The 26,556-nt window shown below is 42.8% G+C and overlaps 1 protein-coding gene across 4 annotated transcripts; it reads right to left on the reverse strand.

Annotated features, from left to right (window-relative positions):
* Positions 1–11,140: 11,140 nt before the first annotated feature.
* SLC19A2 (solute carrier family 19 member 2) lies at positions 11,141–25,300 on the reverse strand. 4 transcript variants are annotated; one of them, XM_080917604.1, is made up of 6 exons: positions 25,077–25,300; positions 17,221–17,709; positions 13,731–13,956; positions 12,517–12,709; positions 12,015–12,156; positions 11,141–11,403 (listed from the first exon to the last, which is right to left on the reverse strand). In XM_080917604.1, the coding sequence occupies exons 1-6, from the start codon at positions 25,278–25,280 to the stop codon at positions 11,275–11,277; spliced, it is 1,383 nt and encodes a 460-aa protein (XP_080773730.1). In that variant the 5' UTR covers positions 25,281–25,300; the 3' UTR covers positions 11,141–11,274. The 4 variants fall into 4 exon arrangements, with proteins under 4 accessions (XP_080773730.1, XP_080773729.1, XP_080773728.1 ...); XM_080917603.1 differs by having other exon boundaries at positions 13,731–13,953; positions 17,107–17,709; XM_080917602.1 differs by having other exon boundaries at positions 17,107–17,709.
* Positions 25,301–26,556: the final 1,256 nt, after the last annotated feature.

A 26,556-nucleotide genomic window follows, 5' to 3' on the forward strand; every position in this document is an offset into this window, starting at 1 on the left:
TCCGGGCTTCCCACTACTGAGGCGTGTTAGGATCGCGCGCAGGCGCAGAACAGACCCCCGCGAACACCTGCACCTCACATCCGGCCAGGGTTTCCAAGACCCGGAAGCCGCACTTCACCTTTGGTTTTCACTCTGCATTAACGCCTGGAAGGACTGCTGTCTTGGGTGTGGAATTTGTATACCTCTCGCCAGATTTTTAATTTGTTGCCATAACTTATAATAGAAAAGTGTGTTTCTGTGTTTATTTTCCTCAAGTGAATATTAAAAGATAGCAAATTGTTCATTGCTGCTTCGACCCTAAGCGTGGAGAAATTATAGTTAAAATTTTATTTACAGAAAGGAGTTATGAAAGAAAATTGAACTTTGGTTTCAGCATTCAAACCTATCAAGAGAGGCAACTATAGTTTTCCCATAACTTCCCTAAAAGTCTTTATGGATAAAAGGAAAATAGGATAACATTCAGAATGTAGTGATAGATAGTAGGCCAGCCATAAAGGAGCTCACAGGTTGTAAATAGAAGGGTGGGTAAGCAATATAACATAGGTGCAAATCTACCTTCAAAGGGGGTGGATTGAGGAATATATATTCCAGGGCTTACTTTTGGGAAAATAATACAAATCATGGGAGACAAGCTTGGCGTTCCACATGGAGATGAGAGAGAGCCTGTGAGAAAACAGAGACATAAACTTGTTGACTCAAAATATACGAGAGGGGGTGCAGCATAAATCAAAACCTTATGCCTCATTGTCCATCGTCTGTTAGCAATTACAAGCTAACAATGTGATCTAGGGATAAACATTGTCATTTCTCATTCCCTTGCAAAAATATTCATGGCATTCATTCCTGTGAAACTGAGTTCCCTTTCAAGCGGAGACTGGGTTTTAGACATTTACAAGCCTTCAGCCATATAGCCACTTAAATGTTGGGTGGATGGGGGTTCCCGGGGCTAATAGGTCTTTAAAACGAACTAACTGTAACATTTACAAGCTTTGTGAATAATGAAGGTTACAGAGGGAAGCAGGATTTTGATAACCAGATGAGAGAAGAAAATAGCTTGAAAACAGGACAATTTACAAAGTTCACGATCTGATCAATAGAATAAAGAGAAGTATCAAGAGTGTTCAACACATATTTACCTTTGTGAGTCACACTAGACTAGAGGACTTAAGTTTGCCTTTGAGCCACAGCAGGGGGACAAATCTGCTTCTGGCTCAAATGCCAGCAATAAATTTCTTAAAACAAATTCCCTAAGAAAAAAGGCATTTCCATGTAATTGCTTCCACATGGTAGTGGATTTGCTCTGCACTTGTTCGGCACTTTTGACTGCAGGTCCCAGCCCCAAAGGGCAGATGATGAAAGGGATTTCTTACTGAGAGGCTCCGGCTTACTTATATGTGATTAGGAGTCCTGTGATCAACCCTTAACTGTGGAAGAGGATTTAATAGGAATCAATTCCCATAGCAAGGAAATAAAATGTATTTACTTCAGAGAATGTATTTACTTCGAGAGAATAATGTGCTTTTAGTTATCGAGTTTGTAAGTTGAGTTTTATCGTCTAGTAATTTCCCTTTGGAAATAAGGATCCATGTGGTTGAAGGTAAGTATCAGCTACTAAGCTAGCCTCAACATACAACCTTTCTTCTGTGTGCAGTTTTATAGCAGACATGGCTTTTTGTTTACATTCAGACAAGATTGTTTAACATGAAAAGCAAAATAGCAATTAATTAGAAAGCAAAGAAGCGAGGGTACCAAGATGCATGTGCACTCTTGCTCAGTGATGAGACAGACACTGCTGGTTGCTATCACAGGAGTGGAGGCTAACACACCCTCTGAGCCGGTGTTCATTTTGTTTGGTTATGATAAAGACCTTTGTAAGTTCATAGTCTGTCTATTCATGGTCCCTCATAAAGATGACTGTTTAATGTTGATGGTACCTCATAAAGATGACTTGTTTATTGACAATTATGAACTACTATAAAATTTTCATGCACTTAAATGTGTGTTTGGCATGCTCCCCAACTGAGCCTACTTGACATGACATCCTCAGTCCAGTGAGTCCCTACCACAGGTAAGCAATGAAATGCTGACACTCAGAATCTGTTTTCTGGGACTGAGTTTCAAACTCAACAATTAAGTGTAGGGGAGTATGGAAGGTCAGGACCTGCCCCCTGTGATCAGAAAGATATTTACAGGTTTGTTTTCAAAAAAAGAAAAAAGAAAAAAAAACACCTCTTTTATTAGCATTGATTTGTTGTTGTTTTGGTTTGGTTTTGGGGTTTTGGTTTTTTTGTTTGGTTGGTTGGTTAGTTTTTGTTTTTTTGAGACAGGGATTCCCTGTGAAGCTCCGGCTGTCTTGACATTCACTCTGTAGACCAAGCTGGCCTCTGCTTTCTGTGTGTGGGATAAAAGGCGTGTGCCGCCACCACCACACAGCTTTAGCATTGACTTTTAGAGTGATTTTTTTTTTTCAGTTTTCTCTTTTACTTAGAGAATCAAATGATTTAAGGAGATCTTTCAATTGTGTTGTGTGTGTGTGTGTGTGTGTGTGTGTGTGTGTGTGTGTTTTGCTGGAGATCACATTCAGGGCTTCACACACACTAAGCAATATCTCTACCACTAACATAAACAGCCCCATTCTTTAATGTTTTGAAACAAGGTCTCTCTATGTACACCTGGTTGGCCTATGTACACAAAGCTCTGCATACCTCTTTGTTCCAGAATGCTAGGAATAAGATGTCTGGCACCCAGCAACTTCTTCTTTCTCTGTAACAAAGGCCCAGCAACTTCTTCTTTCTTTGTAACAAAGGCATGGACAGACTCCTGGTGGTTTTGTATAATGATATTAGATTATTTTTAAGTGTAAAAATACTGTCACATTTTCCTGAGAATATTAACTTTAAAAGGCTGTGTTTCTAAATGATGTGTTTTTATGTTTTTATGTTTTCATGCATTCTTCGACAGTCCAAATGCAGCAATGACTACATATATCTTTCTTCTTTGGGTTGTCAAGTTTACTAAACTCATAAAACTTACATATAATGCCTTTGGCTGCTATGATTCTTTGGCTGATAATGGGCACATCTTATCTTTTGTATCCAGATGTAAAGAGTAAGTGTTCCAAGATTACAGACAGCCACCCTGAAAGGCTTCTGACAGCAACCAAAATGTGGCTCAAGATGTGGGTGTGAGTCTCTCCCATGTGATAGAATGCATAACAGAGCAGCGAATCCCAGATGCTTTGAAGAGAGAAAAGGGTTTTATGAGGGTTGTTTCTCCTTTTTGAGAGGAAATGCAGAGCAGAACAAATGAATACTTTTCAATATTGTACCCTGTTTCCTATTTGTAGGCTAAACAATCCCTGGGCAACACATATAACTGAGCAACTTATACACATGTTATACATATGAGTAAGTTATACATATGAGTAACTTGACAACACTCAAGCTGATGCATGAAGGTAACATGGAAAGGGCTGGAGAGATGGCTCCACAGTTAGGAACACAGACTGCTCTTCAGAGGTTCTGAGTAGCAATTCCTAGCAACCACATGGTGGCTCACAACCATCTGTAATAAGATCTGATGCCCTCTTCTGGTGTGTCTGAAGACAGCTACAGTGTATTCATATACACAAAGTAAATAAATAAATATTTTTTTAAAAGATGACATGGGAAGATGACAAGAAAAGTTATTATTGGGGCGGGGGGGTGCAAAAGGAAGAACAATTGGGGCTGACGCAAAGCTTCTCCGTTTTAGCCTTTGTAGATGAGAAGATGAAATGGCCATTCCCTGAAAGTCAGAAGCAGAATCAGTAACTGGAAATCGAAAGTTTGATTGTCGGCTACATCCTTGTTATGTAGGAAATCAAACAGAGAGGAAGCCAGGCAGTTGGGTATTTTAGAATTCAGAGAGGTAAAGACAGCACGTATAAAATTTTGAGGAGATCAGTTTATGGAGCAGATAAGGATAAAACCTCAAGGGTGTGGTGGGGGGGGTAGTGAGAAAAGAGGAGACAAACAGAGTCCAGGTTTTTCCCCCTTTGAGGTGCTCAGAGGGGAACAAAGAAACTTTGAGGAGATTCAGGAAACAGTGGAGATGTGGAGAGAGAACTCAGAAGAGGCTTCAGAAGCAGGAAATACAAGGGATGCTCTGAAATTCAAAGGCTAGACAACCGTGGAGAGCTCTTGGTGCTGCTTCAAGGATATGGGCAAGAATTTGACATTGGACTAGGCCAAGGAAGTGGTTTCAAGATCTAGATCATCTTGATAAGTCCCTGGAAACCACAGGACATTTGTTTATGCCTCGTTTGCTCCTTAACTACTTTGTCTTTGACCTAGAACTGACCTACTCTTTGCATGTACCTAGAATGATATAAAAGCAGACTGGGAAAAAGTTAACCCTCTTCAGCTTCAGGCTGGGGTCATGCTATAATGGTGTCTAATTGTCTTTTCTTATTTTAATCCTTACTCCTTTCCTCGAGAGCCTGTTGGCTGACTGAGCTGGCCTGATCGTACAACAGCGGAAACAAAAGTGAGGGGACACAGGCTTTGCCAATTGTTTCCTATAAGGATTTTATTGCTAGGAGGTGGTCATGCTCACCTTCAATCCCAGCACCCAGGCGGCAGAGGCAGGGGGATCTCTGAGTTACAGGCCACCCTGGTCTACAGAGCTAGTTCTAGGACAGCCAGGGCTACACAGAGAAGTCGTGTCTCTAACAAACAAAAACAAAAAACAACAAAGCAAAACAAACTCAAAAACAACTATTTATGTATTAATTTCATTTATACATTCATTTATGTGGGGTGCAGTATGTGTAACTCAGAGGATGACTTGTGAGAGTTGTTTCTCTCCTTTCACCATGTGGGTCCCTGGAATTAAACTCTGGTGATCAGGCCTGATAGCAAGTGGCCTGTCACCCCCTCTTCTGAAAGGGCATTAACATCCAGAATGTATACAGAACTCAAAAAAGTAAACATCTCTCGAGGGGGGTGGGGGGAAATCTCATATCTACAAATGTGAAGATTAACCTGAGAATTCTCAAAAGAAAATGTGCATACAAATGAACAATAAACATACAACCCCCACCCCCTCCCAAAAGAAGGTTCAATACTTTAATTACTGGGAAAATGTAAACAAACAAAAAAAAAAAAGATGACACTCCATCTTACCCCAGGCTGGTTTGTCTGTCATCCAGAAAACCAAAACAAATGGGACTCTGGAGAAAATGGAAAAACCCAGACACACTGTTAGTGAGAATGACTAATGAATAATGAGTGCAAATTAGTGCAACCTGTGAAAAATCAGTGTAGCGTTAGAAAAAAACAAAACAACACAACCCCTCTGAAACCGAAGCATCAAATGGTCCAGAGCCACCATTCTGCATAGACAGCCCAATGCATCCATGTCAGCTATAAAGACATCCACACACCCACTTCTGTTGTGGTACTTTTATTAATAACAGCCACTATACGGAATCAGCCTGGTGTCCATCCACAGATGAGAGAGTAAAGGAAATGTGACAAGTACTCACAATAAGGTTTTATTCAGCCAAAGAGAAGGACAGAATTACATTGTTTGCAGGAAAAGAGGGTGGAACTGGAGGTCATCATAATGGTAGAATAAGCCTGACTCGGGAAGACAAACATAACAGTTTATATATTTTCTCTTATTTGTGGAATCTAGACTTAAGTAGAGGACAGACACATGAAAATGTAGGGGCCTATTTGGGAGGAAGAGGGACCGATGTTTTCGGGGATAGGAAACAATAATGGAGGGGGATGGGAGAAGGTGGAGAAGATGAAGCTCATGCTATGCTTGTGTGAAAAATCTCAGTGAAACCCATTGTTTTGTCTAACTCATGCATGCTAATATAAAGACTTACTTTGGAAAGGAGAGCTGCTCAGCTGTGTCAGATGATGCCAACAGGTCAAACAGAACAAGAGCCAAGTAAGTCCCTGCCCCGTAGTAGCCTCAGTGGAACAGTGGATACGCAAAGCAGAGGAGAGTGGGAACTGTGGACAGCATTTTCCAGGAAGCTGTACGAGGAGGAATGGAGATTTACATCCTCGAGAACCTGAGAGAAAATATCACCATTCGAGTGTAGAGTCCTATGGAAACAGAAATACTAAAGAGTTACACGTTTCTGAGCACTGGATTACAGTAGAATGCAGTTACTCCCGAGTGTAGCCTCTGTTTTTAATTTTCATTTTTTGGATTAAATATGTAGTTAATGCGAAACAGATATGAGAAAGGGCTGATATCTGGGAAAGAAAGAAATGCTATGAGACTGGAGAATCAGCAGACCAATCGCTCTTTACAAGAGCTACTTGAGTAGCTAAGGACCGAACTTGGTTGTTTAAGGTGTTCACATTAGTGAACAGGCTTGGTTTCCAGTATAATTGGATGTTTCTGAAATAGACACCCACAATCTGGTTATCAGTAATCTGAAACACGAAGCAGCAAGCCAGTATTTCTGGAATGTAGCACTGAAGAAATTCTTTATAAGCTGCTGCATTTTTGTATAACTCTTCCTTGGTCTAATTTGCAAACACAGGGTCTTCAGATCCCTCCTGGCAGATGGAGAGAACAGAATCTTACTCTCCTTTCTGTTGCTTCCTCTTTCGACACAGCAAGGAGCTTCAAAGACAAGGAACAGAGCCTCAACTAGTAACCTTGGAAACAATGCTTCCAAACTCACCTCTCCTCCTGGTTTTCACCTCACCGTTTCCTACCCACCCTCTACATTTACCACTTTTCATTCCTCTCCCTGAAGCTTGCCTGAGCTCTTTGGAGCACTTAGGACCATAAAGTTGTCCCTCCCTGCACGTAGCTTCCCTAAGGAAATGTTATGTCATCCACCACACTGAGGAAGCCTGTTAAAGGAGTAGCAGGCTTTGTCACTCTGGTACCTGTAGAATGCACATAGTTTCTCAATCACCTGATTCAACTTGCTGCATTTGAGACCCCTTTTCCTGAAGAACCCACGTCTCATGTTCTTGAAACAATTTCAAACTGGCAGGGAATGTTTTTCCTTCTTGGGCTCTTTTGTCTATTCACGTTTCAAAATCAAGCCTGCTTAATGGTTGTCTTTTCTCCATAACCTACCTGCGTTCCTTCTTTGATTCTCTTTGAACATGGTCTCACTCTGTACCCATGGAGGGCTTAAAATTCACTGAATAGGCCAGCTGGCTATGAACTTGTGGCCACCTTCTTGCTTTTCAGCAACCTCGAAAATGGTGAGGTCATTTATGGTTATGTACCAACATACTCACCAACACAGCTGTATCTCTCTCTGTTCTTGAAGACATGACTTTAAGTAAGCATGAAATGACTTATACCCCAAGCAATGAGCCTAAAACGCTGAGAAAATATCTTTATGGGGAAATTGGGGATCCAAAAACTAACTAAAAATTAACTGTCAGAGCTGGAAGCTCTTTAAGGCCTTTGCTGGTTGTTTAATTTCTCACCGTGACAGCTTCTTGACCTTGTAAGCACAAGACACAACAAGATGTCTCTGTCAGGATTTTTTTAGTCCAAGTGCTGGACCTGTGAGTGTGTTCCACATTTCAGTCACTAATCCACAAACATCTGAGGATTGCCAGTTTTTGCTGTCATTCTGGAGGGAATATGGCATTCATGTCATGAACTTTGGGTCTGGGAGAGAAGATGTAAGTTGATTAAACAGGTGACCAAACTTGGGAACTTTAAATATTTGAGCAGAGGATTTTTTTTTAAGTTATGATTCCTCTTGTGATTTTTAGCAGTTTAGAAATGTCTATATCATTCCCCCACACTCCAGGCTGACTTAAAGGAAGACAATTTGGTAAGAAATGAAGAAATTACTCCAGAGGATAGTGTGCATGGATTCATACTGTGTAGGTTCAAAATGTTGGAGGTGCATACCCAATACTCACCAAAGGTTTCCTTCAAAGATTCAGTGTGAGTTTTGGAAGAGTTTCAGAAAGTTCAGTTTGCTTCATCTCTGTAGCTTTATTAACAGACTCACCAAAGCTGAGCTTCCATGCCTGAGCTGTCTGGCTGGAAGGCTCTTGCTTTGGTAGATGGTTAGAATCCACATAGTGCGGGAGACAAAAGGGTCTATAGCAGGAGAGGGGCCTTGAGCCCCTAGTGAGTAGGTATATGATAGACTGACTCCACTCCTTGCCAGGCGGTATGCTCTGGTCTCCAGTTGCTGGCCCGGGCTGCAGGGACTTAATGGTGAGACTCATTTGGGGAGTTTTGGGGCATCTTGATACCCCCCATGATCTGGATCCCTGTGGTGCTAGCTTCTCTGCCAACTAACCATTTCCTCTTGCAGATGTGTTCACATCCTCAGCATAACACCTGACATGTGCTCTCCCCTAGCCTGGCATCTTCCCCTCTATGAGGAGTCAGGTCAGCCTTCTTTCACCCTGTCCCCGCTGCATATTCTGTAATGGGATTGAAGGGAAGTGACTACCCATTTATAGGGCTAGGGAGGGGGTCACAACTGGCTTAGCCTCTCCACTCCAGGATTTATAATTTGCGGCAGGGGTGGGGAGAGTTAAGCTTCCCAAACCACTTTTAAATGAGCACAAATTGTAGACACCTTTCCCCATTTCTACTGCTGTCAATCAAGAAGGGCCTTGCTCACCTACATGGGACCAGCTACAATGACAGTTCAAGCAACAATCATAATAGTTAGCTACTCAAACATTTATTCTGTTCACTGCTGCGGGATTACATCCCTGATTGGTGGACTCCTTATTACCATCCATCTCCAGCAAACTTTATCAAAAAGGCAGTGAAGATACACTGGAAGACAACTGTAGCTCAAATATTTGTGGGAAAGACCACCAGTCCTTTATTGATAATGAAAGACCTTACTAAGCAGGCTGCAGACGGAAAGTATTCATTTAGATGCTGTTTGATGAGACTGACTTGGTGCTGAGATTGATTTGGTTTCTAGTATACAAAGAGAGATGATTTTCAATTGGAGCAATGAAGTTGTTGCTCTGAGTATTAAGAATATCCTGGTATAGAATAAAGAGGCTAAATGGAGTTTCAAAACCAGACTTCCAGCTCTGGATTTAATTTCCCTCATTTAAACTCTTTAGTTGCTAGCAAAGGGACTGTCTTAGTTTCTGAAGAGAAGAATGCTTTAAAGAGACATGAGAGATGTAGGGAAATGAACCTACGTTGCAGACGGTGCCAGCAAGGAGTGCTGCAGGGGAACTGTGCAGGGGAAGAGTGCAAAGGACGTCACAGAGAAAGGGAGGAGTTAACGGGCTGACTGGTGGTTTAGCTGGGAAGGTGAGAGTCACTTTCAATGAATGTTGTCCAGGAATGGATGTCAGAAGAGATTTACAGACATAATGCGCCTTTGAGGGTGAACTCAAAATAATTGAGTGAAAATGGAAAATATACTGTAAAATATTTATTTAATAAAAATAGCTTGATAGTCTATACAGATTGAATAAAAAGTACAACAGGTTATTTTCACGTCTTCGTAAAAGTGCATACAGTACAGCACACTGGGTTTTGCATTCTACAAATATGGCCACGTAGTAGTATGTGAACATAGTATTGATTTAGACAGGTAAGAAGGATCAGATTAGGTACCACAGATAGTGAACTAAATTCCAAGGAAATATTGCTTTGGTAATGTCAATAATTTGATTGTACCATAATACGTGTCATTTTAAAAAACAAAATAAAATTTCTTAATCTCAACATTTCTTCTTATTCCTGGGCAACCAACTTCCTATAGTGCAACAAGAAAGGTGGGGGGAGGGAGAGCAAAATGAAAGACTGGAGAATGCTACTCTGGCCTTAGTTCGCCCTCTCCTTAGTGTTCTTCTCTTTTCCCCGGCTGCCAAGGAAGACACATGGAAATGACCAATATTATTATATATATATTAAAAATCCTCATTTTTTTTCTATGCAGTTTTGCAGCTTGGTCTTCCCAGTGCTAGTTCGTGAGCCAGGATCTTCCACATATTTACTAAGCTTCGGTTTTGCAATCTCAGTATTAATACTACTGTTTAGCTACACCAGTCTTAAAAAGTCAGCATTCTAGTTAAAAGCACCTACCTAGATTCATTGGACAACAAGACAACAAAGTTGGCTCTGAAACAGTTTTCATGTCTCACAAATAGCATATATAACATCATTCTTTCAAGTAATGAAATACTTTAAGTAACTCTCAAGATGATCTAACCTTAGGAACAAAGGCAGGTCTAAGGTCCAAAATGCAAGCTTCAAGTCTATCCTAGTTCCAACCCCAATAAAATTACAAAAAAGAGGCTCAGTTTATTTTTTTAAAAAAGGCTGTGAATAATCCAGTTCCTACTGACATCTTGATCTTGGATTTGAAGGCCAAGATAATAAGAAGCATATGGGAATGATACTGTCTCAAAGGGAATAAAAAGTTCATTTTGTTTTGGAAATAAAAGGGTATGCAAATATAAAATGGGCTCCCTATATCTCTAACCTATAAATGACCTTTCTAATTGCAATGAAGAGTCCTTCATACTGAAGCATTAAAGACCAGCAAACCTCCCTGATTAGCCCTCCTCAGTTATCAGCAGGCTTTAAAATTTGCCTTTTCTAATGAAATGAGCTTCTCTGGGAAGCATATGAATAACGCAAAAATGTACTTCTAAAGAAAGTTTCCATAAATATACAATGGTCAAAATGGGAAGCACTAACATTCATACAATGAATTTTAAAAATAAAATTAGACATAACACTTCTTAGAGGACCGAACATTAAACCCAAGCAGACACTGCCAGTGAGGAACGGTTTCCATCGGTAGACACACGCATGTGCACAAGTAACACTGAAATCAGAATGAGGCTGGATGGGGCAAGCGCTATCATGACTTGTACCATCTGGTGGCTTCTGAAGCCCTGGTCCCACCAGGCCACAGGTCTGGGTGAGTGACGAATGTCACTAAAAATCATCACGCTCCCATGCTAATCAAGGAAAGAGCAGATGAGCTGCTTGGTTACTTGGTTTTCCAGAATCAAGTTTTTTTGGGGGGGGGGCGCGGGACAGGGTTGAATTAGAAAAAGTCATTCTTAAATGACTACTCATTAACAGTCCATGAAAAAGACCTTCACTTCTGGCCTCTCTTAATAGTATTAGACTGACTCCAGGAACACAAGGTGTTAGCTGAGTAGCTGCTTTGAAGTCATGAATACACATTCATAGTCATCTGAACCGTAAAAAGTGTAAATACATCCAAGTGGTTACTGCACAGTCCTGGCTTGGAAGCAGCAGCATTGCAGCAGCATGTTAGGAAGTGGTGGCTTGAGGGCTGGGGTTGGGATCTTCCTGCTTTCTGCATTTCTTTATAATACTGACTATGCCATTAGCCAGGAAAACCACAGAGATGGCTGCAAAGTAACTGGCATAAATCAGGAACTGCAAGAGAGAAAAGTAGTTGTTCATAAATTATCAAGAGATGAGTTAGTTGTACATAATCATCTTCTTTACACCTTCTCTACACAATGATTCCAGACTGGACGAAAGGAGCCATTCTGTGAGTATTTTCATGTTTTCTCAGTGGGTCAGATGTAGATAATTATAACCCTTGTCAACCATAAGTATTTGGTATTTGGATGAAGACTGGCTTTATAAAAGGAAGGAAGGGGACTTAAAGAGCTCTGACGTATCACGAAGCAGGACATCTCAGTACTTCAAGTTCACAGAATGAGGGGCTGGAGAGAAGCCTCTGCAGCTAAGAGCATGGCTACTCTTCCAGAGGCCTGAGCTCGAACCCCAGCTCCCACACGGTGAGCACAACCGTCTGTAACTCTATTCTAGGGAGGAAACATCTCCCAGGCTGAGAAGATGACAAAGAAAATGGTCTCTACATCCTCCACAGGGAAGACCTAAGAATGGGGAGGCTGCAAAAGGAGGAGGGACACTTAGGTCGGACAGTTCAGGATGTTTAAACTTGTTTTCATAAAACAGGATCCACTTCTGCTACCAGATCAGGGAAGCCATTTTCGGTGTCAGCGAAGAGATCTTACCTGAGTAGTAATGCATAAGCCAAGGCCCCTGGCATCCACCACAATCAGAGTGAGCAGAGTCTGCAGTGCCAGGGCAATGAAGGTGTTCACACCAAACACAAGGGCGTAACGTTCCATGCTGAGGTTTGCCGCAATCTGAAAACTTTCAAAAGAAGAACAGTGACTGGAGCACTCTTGCTCCTTCTGAACTGTTACACATTCTTACTTTAAATGACAGCCCCTTCTCTTCACTGCTAACTCCCTTTCCGAAGTGTGAAACATGGCTTGTTGCTGCGTGATGTAAATCTTATTGGAACACACGAAAACAGTGGGATAAAAAAACCAAGAGAACAAAGAAATCTTCCCTGAGTACTTCCTGGGGAAACGGATGGTAACTACAGTACGACGCTTCCTCCCATTTGCCTCCCTTAAGTAGAAATTTCAATTTTTTTCGGTTTGTAAAGAAATCTAAGTTTATCTTGCCCATAACGTTTCCTAATACTTCTCTGAGTTAAATACATACGTTGCTATGGTGATGAGTACCATGTAGATGATTCTGAAGACAACATAGGATGCATAGCACACCCAAATGTTCCCCACGGTGTTCATGACATACACTGCAGCAGCAATCAGGAGAGAACACAGGAATAACGTCATTTCTCCCCAAGTTGACCAAGATAGTTTTATATAACCAACTGCAAACACAGCACTTGCACCTACAAAACAAAAATGCATTCTAGTTATTGACCATAGAAACTCTTTTTCAACACATTCAAAATTCAGCTCAGATTATTATGTATTAAGAACTTTCAACGTGTAAATTAGGAAGCTCGAGAATACGAAGTCCTTGAAACAGGCAGAGAAAATTTGAACTTGATGGAATGGCTTGCTGCCACTGAGATGAGACTGAATCTGCACATCTGGCAATTAGACAGACAAGGACACAGGCCCAGGGACACTGCTACGGAAACCAGCATTTGGCCTGAAGCACAGGCTGGAGTCACAGAAAATTACTGCATCTGATTTGGCAGTATGGCTGGGTGAGTCATCCCTCCTTCAGACCAAGAAGCAATCTAGTACATGCAAAAGGCTTCTCTTCCCTTTGGTGATGGGATGGTGGCGGTGCCGGCTATAATATGGGAGTGCTTTCTGGGTGCCAGCCATAATTAGTAAGTGCTTAGAGCTGTTATGTAGAATCTTCCAACAAGCTAAGGAAGTAGGGCAACAGATTAGAAAGGGACAACAGAATGTGTTATCAAGGACACAGGCTCTGGAACCACCTCGCCTGAGTTCCAAGCTTTACTTAGCTAGCTATCATTTATTGATTCTAGGTAAGTTATCAACATGCCCAGTTTCCCATGTAAAATGACAACAATCATTGTGAGTATCTCATGAATTCTGGAATAAAACTTATACACCTACTGTCTACAGAACAGTGTTCAGTACATATTAACACTCGAGAGACATTAGCTACTGTCATAAACTATAGTACCCTGCTACTCAAATTCTCGACTAAACACAGGCAAGTGGAATGTAGCTAGGAGAAGAAAACCATCTTGAAAATTAGAACATCCCATTTCTGAGAATGTGTCTGTTGGTCAAAGTCCCTGACCACTGGATTACATTCAAGCTTTTCTCCTAATAAGAAAACCAGAGCTCCAAACAAACCATTCCTTTGGGATCCTTCAGAGATGGGAGGAGGGAGTAAGCCTGATCCCTGTTGGTTTAACTACTTACCCAGCAAGGTTGAAACAGCCTCCACGCCGCCATTGTAGATGTCAGCATTCTGAGAAGGCATCACCTTCTCCCACAATCCCTGAGCATAGTTCACCACTTGGAAATAACCGCAGGTGGACAGGGCCCACCACACGGACCAGCAGAGCAGAGGGCGGGAGGAGTAACACATCAAGAAGTCATTCCACAGGACTTTGAACACCCGCAGCCGGTCTGGCTTGGGCTCCTCCTGCACAGAAAATGGAAACAGAGCTGGAACACCGTGGTAATGATACTGCAGACCACCATGCGAGCTCAGTTTTCCATCTCAGAGATTTTCCTCCTTTGTAAAACCAAGTGCTTATTTTACTCAAGAAAAACGTATGGCTTAGAAAGGAACAACAGAATGGGTTATCAAGGACAGACACCCTGAAGTTACTCTGAGTTTTGGTCCTGACTTCACTGTTTACATTTACATGATCTTAGGCAAATTATTAACTATCTACAGTTTCTACTGTAAAACACACACACACACACACACACTCACTCACTCACACGTATCCATACTTACTAACAGTTGTGTTTATATCCTCTTGGGTAGACAGTAAAGATTATTTACAAACTCACAGAGAACATTTACAGCAAAGGGACAAATTTGTTTGTTATCTGTGGTTAGTGGTGACATTAGTACCGACCACTGTGTATGAAGTGTCCACTCTGTGCACTCCTCTGAGAGCTCTATACTACCCCATGATAATCAAACACAGACATACCAGTAAGGAGATCAGTCTACAGAATTAATTAACTTGCCTCACAAGTACTAGAAGCACAATTTTGAATCATTTTTTTTCCCGTAGAACATTACACTCGGCTGCTAGGAATGGCACTATTAAGTGCCTCAGGGGAAACATTACCATGCATACTGGGGATGCTTGCTAAAAGGATCACTGTCAGACTCCTGTCCTGTCATACAGACAACTGTTCAGAATGAGTGACATGGAATCTCTATCATGGAGGGGTTAACCTGAGTTTTTAATTTACTTTGAGACACTCTGATGTAGCCCAGGCTGCCCTTGTCCTTGAAGTCTTTTCAGCCTCAGCTTCCAGAGTAAGGAATAACAGACCAGTGCTACCATACCAGAGGACATTTTACTTTTTTCAGTGCTAGGAGGTAACACTAAAACTATAACCTAACTCATACACGTTAGGCCAGTGGTTTCCCACTAAGCCCAACTCTAGCCCTCTTTAAAGAAAAAAAAAAAAATCACTGGATTTGGTGGCTCCTCCCTCAATGTTGGTCTCCTTTGCTCTAAAGCAATAGGCTATCTCTAAAAAGAACTCAATTCATGAGGTAAATCAAAGGCAAGTGGCTCATCACTGACTCCTCCTGCTTAATTTCCTCTTTCTAAAAAATCACGATAAACCACCCACCCAGCCATCTACTCTTAAATTAATGTTGCAACTGTGATTTAATTTGGTTATACGTTTTGTTAGCTTAAATGGCTCTGCAATCCTCAATATCTATATCCTGGCTTCCCTTCGTGAAGTCAATGTGGTGGCCAAAGCATGGCCCAGCCACTAGGGCATCAGAGCCTGAGATGTCAGGATGCCAATGGAAGCTAATCTCTCCCACACTGTAGCTAACCTCACAGTCTGATGTAACTCAGTGAAAGTCTTCATGAGGTAATGTGGGAAGGGAGTCTCATACATGCTCAAATTGTGTGTGAGTGTAACGTGTATAAGTGACTGATCTTGGATCCTAATCTTGGCTCTGTAAGAAGAGGGAAGGTGAGATCCAGTCCCTCTGACTGTTCTATGCCCTGCCGGGAGATCACTTCCAGTAGAAATTTAACATGTATTTTGGTTGAACTCTTTTGAGACATGGCCTCACAATGTAACCCAGGTTGACATGGAACCTGCCATCTTCCTGCCTCAGCCTTGGAGTGACAACAGGTGTGTACCACCACACCCAGTTCGATACTGACATTTTGGTTATTGATAAATGATAAAGTTCACATGGTACAGAAGAGGTATTGAAACTGTCACTCAACTTGCCAGTGAGCAATAAACTATACTTAATAGGCAGTGACTTGAATTTAAAAAGTTAATAAAATAGATAACAGTATTGTTCTGTAAAGTTTTTGTTTTTGTATATATATACACACACAAAAATTATACACACATTTGTATGTACTGGCTGCTATGAAAAAAATGCCCTTTCCTATATATTTCTTAGAGTCCAAAACCATAAAACCCCACTGTTCTATAAAAGTTTTGTAACTGTAACTAATGTTAATATTTAAAGTATATACTTACATATCCTGCTACATGAGATCTAGCAAATGAATAGACCTCTCAACAAACCCACTTAACAAATTATGCCAGAATCAACATGTCTTCAGTACTTAATCTCTGGTCACTCTGACTAAGTTGGTGCCCAGAGGTGTGTTCCATGACAGGCGTATCCCTGTCTGTAGGGGACGGCTGAGGCCCCTTGAGACAGAATTTCAACTAGTTCCCTGGGTGAGGCTTTTATAGGCTGTGAAGAAACCACTAGGTTGGTTTTAGGTAGAATCAAGCTATTCATAGTAGTTCTGCATTTTCATTCAGTCTACAAATCCTGCAATTCAGTTCTAGATTCCCTAAGCAAGTCAGGAATGTTAATAGGCGTATGGTCAAGTAACAGCCCAGGAAAATCCAAACTGCTTCAATGTAGCTGGGATGAATCTTGTCCTTGTCTCTCCCACCCTATAACCTGCCAGGAAAAACCATACCACACACACACACACACACACACACACACACACACACCTTTCATATTAAAAAAAATAAACTGGGGGGTTAACATATCTTTCTAGTTAAAAAGAATGGATGGACTGTTTTAAATGCTGGATTTCTCTCTCCTAAGAAAGAGCTCTGAAATCATGCCTTGAATTTGTCTACTATTCTCTTCTCATTCATTCAGTGCCCCCTTCAACCAAATAACAAAGCATCATTGAAAATACACAGATAACATGCATCGCTTCTAGCCCAGAAAAGGAAAATAATTCTGTATCTTTAAATACTTTGAGTTTCAAGTCAGAAGCTACAAGTAGACACTGATCACCAACTGAATCATCTCAAACACTCACTAGTAAATGTGTTCTGAGTGCTTTCTTTTTATCTACCAAGCAGTGGGGATACAAAAATGGAGACACAGCCCCGGGATATTTCTGACGTGATGCTATGCCAGTGTTACTTTGAGGATCATGAGCTCTAGGGGAGAATAAACTGATTATCCGGTATATAAATCAGTTGCATCTTAACGAATGAGTGGCCCAGTGGAACGGACCTGTCTGTCTGGTTCACTACCACTAGCCGACGCACAGAGCAGCAACTGCAAATTTAAGGTTGAACTCACCGGTTCTTCCACCGGAGGCTCATCTAAATTTAGAGGGATTTTTGACTCAATGTCCTCCCATCCAGGAAGATGGTTAGATGCTGGGGTATCAGTAACGATGCCACCATTTTGTACCTTGAGGCCGTTCACTCCATGACAGGAGGAAGGAATGTGGTGAAAGAAGAGGCTCTTCTGTGGCATAGGCAGAAACCAGGCCACAGCAAAAGCCACAGAAACACAGGTGAGGGAGATGACGTTCAGGCTGAACAGTGACCAGCCCACCACGGAGACGAGGATCTGCCCCAGGACAGAGCCCACTGTAAAGCCCACCAAGGTGGCACTTCTGCAGTAACTTGTGACTTTCTGGTACATGCCCAGGTCGACCACAGTGTAGATATAGGAATAGTAGGCGATTTCAGTGGCTGTGGCGATGCCATAGAAGAATTCCAAGAACTGGACAGCCAGCAGTCCTTGGGCATAGAGCAGCATGAACCATGTAACAATAAGGCTGAGTCCCTGCAGCAGAATGACAGGCTTGTAACGGAGGTAGTCTGTGGCAAGGAACACGGGAAATAGTAGCAGCAGATAAGAGTAGGTCCACACTGGATAAATTTCATTGAAGACCTGGTAGGAAAAAAATAAAAGCTCATTAATGATGTTAATGATGTCGGGTCAAGTCATAAAAACGTATTCTTACAAAACAGTCTACCAACACTTCCCTATCACCTGGAGAAACACTGGCCACCATAAGTTCAGGTAACTTCTGGAATATCCTATCGCCTCGTCATAATAAAATCCTTTCCATGCATCAAGGATCTTGCTACATAGCCCAGGCTGGACTCAAAAGCACTATGTAGACCAAGCTTGTCTGGGACCGTGGACCCTCCTGTTTCAGCCTTCCAAGTATTTTCTATCCCACTCACCCCCAGCACCTTTATGGTTTTTGAGGCGTGGATCCAGAATTCATCTGTGTAACCTAACAGCCAGGATACTACCTGGGAGACACAAGGACCAATAAATGCTTTGGAAATTAAATCACTGTCAATTCTTATCTCTAACATTTATTTATTACTATCATCATTTCCTTTATAATTTCATACATATGTACAAAGTATTTAAATGATATCTACTTCTACTCCCCCTCCAACTCCTTGAGACCACCCAAATCAACTTCATTATTACTTTCTCCTATTTCCAGACTCCTCCTTTTTCTATAATCCAGAGTCCGACTAGTATTGCTTATGTGCACAAAGGTATGGGTCATCCACTGAAGCATGGACAATGTATTATGGGCCACCCCTCTAGTATCAGTGAGGCTTCTCTGATGTTAAGCTTTGCTTTTTGTGGGGCAGAAGAAAAGAGTACATCTGTCTTATGCCTTAATGAAACAGCTCAACCTCGGGAGCATCTGTGGTCTTCTATTTGTAACATGCCCTAAAGTGTGTTTGGTGTCTTATTTTTCTTTTCAAAATTAAAAAATAATTTATATAGTCGTACATACTTATGAGATACAGTGTATCTTGGTACCTGTATACACTGCAATACACAACTCAGGATACTTAGGTCACCTCAAACATTTATTATATCTTTATAATAGGTACAAATAATCCTTGCTTTATCTATTTTCATCTATATAACATAAAGCTAACTGGAACTTATTGTTACTTCTTTCTTATGCATAATTTAAAATTGAGATTCTGTAAACATAATCCTCAAAATGCATTCTAAATGAGAAAGATTGCATTTAGAATTTCAGTTCCATGGCTTGTGTAATTAAGAGCTGTTCCTCAACTTAGAGTGGGTAAGTGCTAATAAACTTGCTATCAGTTGAACATTAAAAAAGTGTATTTGGGTTTGGAGGAACAGTTTAGTTTGTAAAGCGCTTGCCATATAAACATGGGGACCTGAGTTCAGGTCCCCAGTACTCATGTAAAGAGCTGTTATCTCAGCATTGGGGAGGAAGAGACAAGAGGGGCCCTGGTGCTTGCTGGCCAGTTAGCTAAAATAGGCAGTTTGGTGAGCTTCAGACTCAGTGAGAGGTTCTGTATCAGAAAGATAAAGAAGAGTGTGGCTGAGGAAGACATCCTATGTTTACCTCAGGCTAAACATATTATTCTCTCATTTCTGAAAGCATAAACACACATCACACACAAATTTCCTTTAAAAAGTATTTAGTATACACATACCCCCAAAGAACCCCACCATCTAGCAGCCCTGTACTCAGTAGAGTATCTGTTACTTTCCTTCATAAATGGATGGCTGAAAGGGAACAGTGACTCACTGCCACCACCCAGCATTGCAACAAAATGTCATTGCTAGCAGAGGAAAAGGTCAAATCCAGATTGTGCCTGTCCAGTGAGTACTGTGCTAACAGTATCAGAGTAGAAGCTGGGAGTTGTAAGTAGGAGCTTGTGAATAGGCAAGGTTTTTAGTCCCCCTCCCAATCCATCTTGATCAGCAGCACAAGAGGATGAACCTGTGCTATAGGACTGTCCGGTGCAAGGATCAAATACATAACTGATTGCTTACTTGTCCACAGCTTCGAAAACTAGAAGACTAAATTTAAAGAGAAAAAAAAAAGGTTCCTGGACTACAAACAAACTAGCACCAGTTCGACTGTGAGCCTTATTCTCCTGACCACAGTGACCACTGGAAAAACATCCTTCATTTACAAGGAGCTTACCACATAGAAATGCACTAATGGGTCACGGAAGTCAGTTTAGGGTGTTTCTGTTTTGTTGTTGCTCTGGGGTTTTGGGTTGGGGGGTCCTAGTGATGTAGTTGTGACAACTGGTCTCAAACTTGCTATGTACACCAGAATGGCCTCAAAATCTGCATAATCACAGGAACTGTTGAAGGGAGTCTTTGTCAATTGTGCAAAGTCTAACAAATGAGAAACAAGGTGTCCTAGCAAGGGAATCTCGAGGAAGTGGTGAGGTGGGGTAAGAAGCCTTCCATACAGATATTTTCAGTTGTGTTCCAATGAGCAATCCCTGTTCTCCCAGATACTACCCTCCTTCTGAGCTATAGTTTGACTGTCTCCTGTGTGACTCGGCATGTTTCTGTGCCTTCGTGGGCCCCTTACCATGTCTTTCCCCACCACAAAACTATTGGCCAACAAACTTCTCCTTAACAGGTATTCTTCACTGAAACTAGGGTTAGCTGCACAGTGAGCTGTTACTGGACCAAACAGAAGAATGAAGCCGGGTCACCTGCAGCAACGTGGATAGAAGCAGAAGCTATAGTTTGGTTAAGTTATCCAGAAAGACAAATGTTACATAAATACCGAACAGAGAATACCTCGGGCTGCAAGTATAGTTGACACGGTCGTTCCACTATGCTCTGCTATGGCTGTCCTTAACCACACTGATTGTTTATATTTTATGAGTGTATGAATAACTGAAAGGGAGCATCAAGGGCTCCAAATATAAGGAAGGAAATGATGGAGAGGTGAGTGCTACTTGTTCTGACTTAATTACTGAATCCAGTTAAGCATGTGTTGAAGTTGTTACAGTAACAAAGGGATACATACAATTACTATGTTACTAAAACAGTTTCAAATGTTCTCTACACTCCCTTCCTGCAGCACCCTATCTTCTTTTGTTCCGGAGTTTTGCTCAAGTGTTCAGTCTAATAAAGCTTTGTTTAGTCATGTAACTTTCAGCAATAGCTGTCCTTAACTAATCACCAAAGTTCCACTGCTTAAGTCCCATCCTTTATCAATTTAAAAGGCGTGGTGATGCATGCCTGTACACTGAGCGGGAGGACCATTAAGTAGTTCAAGGCCAGTTTGGTAACCTAGTAGGCCTTGTTTCATAATAAATAAATAACCTGGCATGAGGTTAATGCTACACTAGCACAAACCCACAATTTGGATAACTGAAGATGAGGGAAAGTAATACTACCAGGTTTACAATAGCAACTAAAGGACAAGCGATGGGGCAGGTGGACCTCGGGAGACCAGATGGGCTATCTTTAACTCCTTCTAACTAAGAGATTTATGTTTTCTCCTACAAGGAAAACAAAACCAGAAACCTCCTTTCCCACTATCGGCACCATGGCAGCGCATCTCCCACATCCCGAGCTGTGAACTTTACCTCCATTATCCCACTTAATCCCAACAGTCCAAAGAACTGAGTGCTTTACCACCTCTGCTTCACAAGCAGAGAACCTGGTATTAGAGAATGCTGGGTTATACAGTTCCGACTGGCAGAGAAATGATCTGAACCAGTTATTCCCAACCCACCACACCAAAACATTTACTGTCTTCAATTACAAAGTTGTTACTGACTCTGAAGGCCCCAAGTCTCCTTCTATTGCCTGCAGAAGTTTGCCCATCTCTGTGGAGGGACCATGACAGGGACTCCTCAGAGATGGAGACCACACAGTCTGCAGAAGTAGGTCTCAAAGGGCATTCTTTTAAAACATTTCTGGTAGAAAAGTCTTCATATCAGAAAATCTGTCTTTAAATAGGTATTTTTGACTTTTGAAGAACAACTTCTCACAGTTAAAAATATACAAATGGCACACCTTTATTAATTTTCCATTAGATAGCTTCTCATCTCAGGTGAAATCTACCATGTGATCAAAGGGTATTGATTTGTTTAATTCAACTTTGGGCAGAACTTGTTTTTGTGCATTTTCTTCTGGGAAACATGCCACAGGAAAGTAAACTGTTCAGTTTTAAACCAATTCACATTTTCTTTTCTTTTTTTGTTTTTAATAAATAAAACATTTTTAAAAGATTTATTTTATTTATATGAGTACACTGTAGCTGTATTCAGACACACCAGAAGAGGGAACCAGATCTCATTACAGATGGCTGTGAGCCACCATGTGGTTGCTGGGAATTGAACTCGGGACCTCTGGAAGAGCCATCTTAACCACTGAGCCATCTCTCCAGCCCACCAATTCACATTTTCACTGAAGAAAATCAGTCGATAGTTCTGTTACCCTATGTGATGAACACGTACTTGCCTAACACTACTTAACATGTATAGAGGTGACAAAAAAGAATGAATGGACCTTTAGCTTCAGCAGTTCTGAACCAAGTAAGAAGCATGCACATACACAGATTTAAAACTGAAAACATGGGGGCCCCCGGAAAGGTAAAGGAAGATATGAAAAGAACACACACACACACACACAGACACACACACACACACACACAGACACACAGACACACACACAGACACACACAGACACACACAGACACACACAGACACACACAGACACACACAGACACACACACACGGAAAGGTTATTCCAAGCAGATATCATACACATACATGAGTTGGTGAATATGCTAGATTTAGGATTGATTGCCATATACATGAAGCTTGGCTGTACTAAAAGGGCAAAAGGAATCTGCAAGGCTCAGAGTATCAAGCAGACTATGTGGAATGCTTTTACAAGTCAAAGAAAAAGCAGTAAACATCAAAACCCCATGCTACCAAGAAAAGATAAAATCTCTTTTCAGAGGTAAGAAATTCTGTTGGCTACGGCAATAAACACTCAGACAGGCTGAGGCAGAAGGATCACAAGTTTAGAAATACTTTGGGGAAATGTATAAGAACACCCCCCCCCCCCGCCAAAAAAAAAAAAAAAAAAAGAATATCCCTAAAAATGGTCATTGGGACTAGAGATGGCTCAGTGGTTAGGAGCACCAGCCGCTCTTCTGGAGGACTGGGGGGTCAGTTCTCAGCACCTAACTCAGTTGGTTCATATCCACCCATAACTCCAGCTTCAGGGGATCCAGCATCCTTTTCTGGCCTTCACAGGCTCCCATACACACATGGCAAACACTCACACAGCCATGCATACAAATACAAAATTAAAAAAATAAATAAAAGTCAGTAGTATAGCATGTCTATAGCATGCAGAAGGAGCCTTGGATTCAGTTCCTAACAAAATAAATAAATAATAAATAACTCTCATCAATGTTTGGCTTTCAACGATTGAGACACTGTCCAATTAGAACTTGCGTCTACCTTTTACAGTGGTAAAATTCTATAAAGCAATCTTTAGAATGGAAATGGAGAAGGAAATTCTGCCCTTGGGTCTTAGGCACTCAGCACTATTTAAGATGATCCAGGTTGGCACTTCTGACGTCTTCAAGGGGAGAATACAAACTTCAGTAAAAACGTCGCTGATTACAGCCTGGGATTTACTTTGCTTTAAACTCATGCAGTGCTTTATTTAAACTGTCCATTGCTGGAGGCAAGCGCTCATTCATGAAGGACACTATGGTTCTATTTCAGCTGCTAGGTTTTTTGTCTTTTTTTTTTTTTAATGTAGGATTCTCAACCTGGAAAGGCTATAGTAGCATTTTAGCAAAGATTCTACGATCTCACACCCCAGATCACTAGATTTCTCTTCAAATCCCCTTGCCTTGACTGCTTGGCACTAAGAGAAGCATCTTACCATGGACACCCTGCTCTAGTCCTATACCCCCTGTAAGAGAGGCCTGTTGAGGGACGGCAGAGCATGCCACAGTGCAGCACACAGCAGCTCTCCATCCAGGTCCCCTGACAAACATATCAACTTTCAAGTCTCAACACCAAGAGCACGCTTTTCTCCTCACATGCTTCTTCAGGCAAGTACATACACTGCAAATCACAGAGCCGTCTGTATGCAAGCTAAATCTCACATGCTGAGTCATGACCGCCTTTGTCTATACCTCAGGTTCAGTGGTTGTTCTGGCTCTCCAGAATGCACTTTCTTAGAGCCACACAGTAGTTTTCTTCCTGGAAAACCATTCCTATCAGAAGTCTTTATCTTTTTCTACCGTTGGCTTTAACCAGTACCAAAATACACACGGACAACGAACACCTGTAAAATGATCCATTAGACTAGGAAACACGGTGTAACGTTCAGGCAGAAGGTGGCTGTACTTGCTAAATGTCAAAGAATCCGGGAATCCACACTGGCTCTCAATTCATTTCCAGGTGACCTTGAATAAAGGCACACGGCAGCAACAAACTGGACCGAGTAATTATATCCTGCCAGTCTGAAGGGGGTCTGGGAGTGCCACCTCTTGCTCTGACCTGCTATGCTAAGTTATTGAGTTAGTTGCTCCTTAAAAGAGATGACTGGCAACGTCAGGGAGGTTTAAATGGGAGCAATATTTTACAGCAGCTTGGGCCAGGAAGCAGCGTGGTAAGGAAGGAAAAGCTGTATAGGAAAAAGGTGGCAATTATCCAGTGTCCACTCAGCTGACAGTAGGGAAGAGACATGGGCCTTGAAGTATGCACGTCTGAGGTGCTATGCGTACAAGTTTTTTTCTTGAGTCAGTGACTGCGAAGGAGTTCTTGCACATAGCCCAAGTGTATCCCAGCCCTCAAAAACTCCACCTGTACGGAACGGACAAAACCTGTTGGTGAAGCAACAATTCACTACGTGCTAATTATATGACACCGTCTGTTTTCATCCCAAAGAGGGGCTGCAGAAGGGACAGGAAATCTCACCTAATCAAACGAGCCACACTCGGATGGAGTATTACTGTCCTGTATTGTCCTTATGTGATAGAGAGTATCTATCTTGTCAGAGGTAAACAAAGTCAAGGAGATGAAAGGAAAGGGAACCCTCTCACAAAAGCAGTACCAGCTAACATCCATCCATTCATCCATCTATCCATAAACACACACCTATGTATATATTTTATCGAAAGTAGAGTTTACTGTTTTTCTTTATCCACTCACTATCCCGGGTCCCCAGCAGCTCCCGCAGAACTTGTCCGGGCAGAACCGGGTTATGCCACCACACAGCACTATCCACATGCGGCCTGAAACGTACGTGCACTTGTGCTGCGTCCCTTCTTGCTTAGTCCCGCACGGAATGTGCCAGTATCGCAAAGAGTAAGGGCATTTACCGACCGAGCAGAAATCCGATCAGGTATCTGCGTAGCCCGCTCCAGGGCTTCGCCGCAGGCCCTCCGCAAACACCTGCCGCGCTCGGCCTCCCCGCCCGCCGCGCCTGCCGCGCCTGCCTACCTGTCTCTCGGTCAAGTTCTTGTCCGGCCCCAGCAGGTAGGGAGTGAGGAACGGCTCTGACGGCCGGAGGTTTGCGAAGAAACCGTAGGCGCAGAGCAGCGCGGTCGGCAGGAACCAGCACTCGCGAGGGACGCGGGCAGTACGCAGAAGCATCCTGGCCGCCGCCGCCGCAGCTCGTCGGGACACCCGGGCAGGAACGTCCATCCTGGGAGCGAGGGGCTGGACGCCGACACGGCCCCCTCCTCCTTCTCGGCCAACCGGAGGGCGCCCGAGCCGCGGCCCTGCGCGGGCACCTGTAAGCGTGCGCGACGCCGCCTCGCGCCAGGGTCAAGGTGCTCGGAGTCCTGGCCGCCGGCCGCCACTGCCCGCCCGCCGAACGCCCTTCCCAGGGCCCACCTCCTCGCCTGGCCCGCCACCGCGCCTGGCCCCGCCCACGTCCCGCCCCACGTCCCGCCCACGCCTCGCTCCACACCCCGCCCCAAGCCCCGCCCCAGCCGCCGAAGGTTCCTCCCGGCTCTGCCACCGCGCCTGGCTCCGCCCCCACGCCACGCCCACCCACCCCGGGGCACTCAGGAGCTACGTCCCTGGTAACCGCCGCCCTCGCCCACGCCACGGGACCAAGGCCAATCTTCCTACTTCCCCATTGGCCAATGACTCAAAAGACCAGGAAGGCCGCTGTGGCAGCGGGCAGAGGTTCTGATGTGAGGGATTCTGGGACATCGGACTGTTATGGACAGTGTCTGGACTCTGGCAGGGATCCTACTTTCTTGTATACATACACACACACACACACACACACACACACACACACACACACACACAAACACACCACACCGATCACGAGTCACGAACGCTCCCTAGAGCGGGATCCGGCGGGGATCCTATGTTCTCTTAACAGGGAGCCTGCTCAGCCTCTGATCTCTAGTTGGTCCTCTGCTCGGGACACGTGGTGACATAGGCTTGCAAATCTTTAACCTTGGAGTGGGTGGATGCAATCCCTGGCCTCCAAGAGCTTTTTGTTGTTGCTGAGTTTAGTTGTGCTTGGTTTTGATTTTTTAACATTGTATTCATTTGCAGTAGAAAGAGCTGAGCTTTGGGGCCTCTTACTATAGACAGAAAGAAAACGAGTTAATCTGCAAGAGGCTTTTGCTTTATTTTGTCACTTTTTATTGGCAGGATACAAAGAAGAATTAACTGCAATATATCCTATGGAAAGGAAATCACCCTAAAAGCCAAGGTCCTAAAATAGGCCCAAGGTTCCAGAAAGTGTGCAGTTCACGAAATATTCCAAGGGTGCAGAAGTAAAAAGCACCTAATCTCCCACCCAACCCTGGGAGGTAACTTGATTTATCTCCAACCTAACCATTTGAAGAAAAGTCTCTCGTGGTCCATCCAGAGGGACTTCTCACCCGTCATTCTCCAGGGAAGCCCTGCACTCCCCATTCCCCACCGTCTGGTCACAACAGCTCCCTGACTTGAG

The sequence above is a fragment of the Micromys minutus genome (assembly GCF_963924665.1).
Source record: "Micromys minutus genome assembly, chromosome: 1".
Taxonomy (NCBI): domain Eukaryota; kingdom Metazoa; phylum Chordata; class Mammalia; order Rodentia; family Muridae; genus Micromys; species Micromys minutus.

Bases quoted from the DNA above. Each gene is read 5' to 3' on its own strand.
- SLC19A2 (XM_080917602.1), bottom strand. From the start codon at position 25,280: ATGGACGTTCCTGCCCGGGTGTCCCGACGAGCTGCGGCGGCGGCGGCC. The intron at 13,957-17,106 runs GTGAGTTCAACC...TTTTCTGTGCAG, and splicing joins AGCCTCCGGTGGAAGAACCG to GAGGAGCCCAAGCCAGACCG. The intron at 11,404-12,014 runs GTAAGATCTCTT...TCTCTCTTGCAG, and splicing joins GCTTATGCATTACTACTCAG to TTCCTGATTTATGCCAGTTA.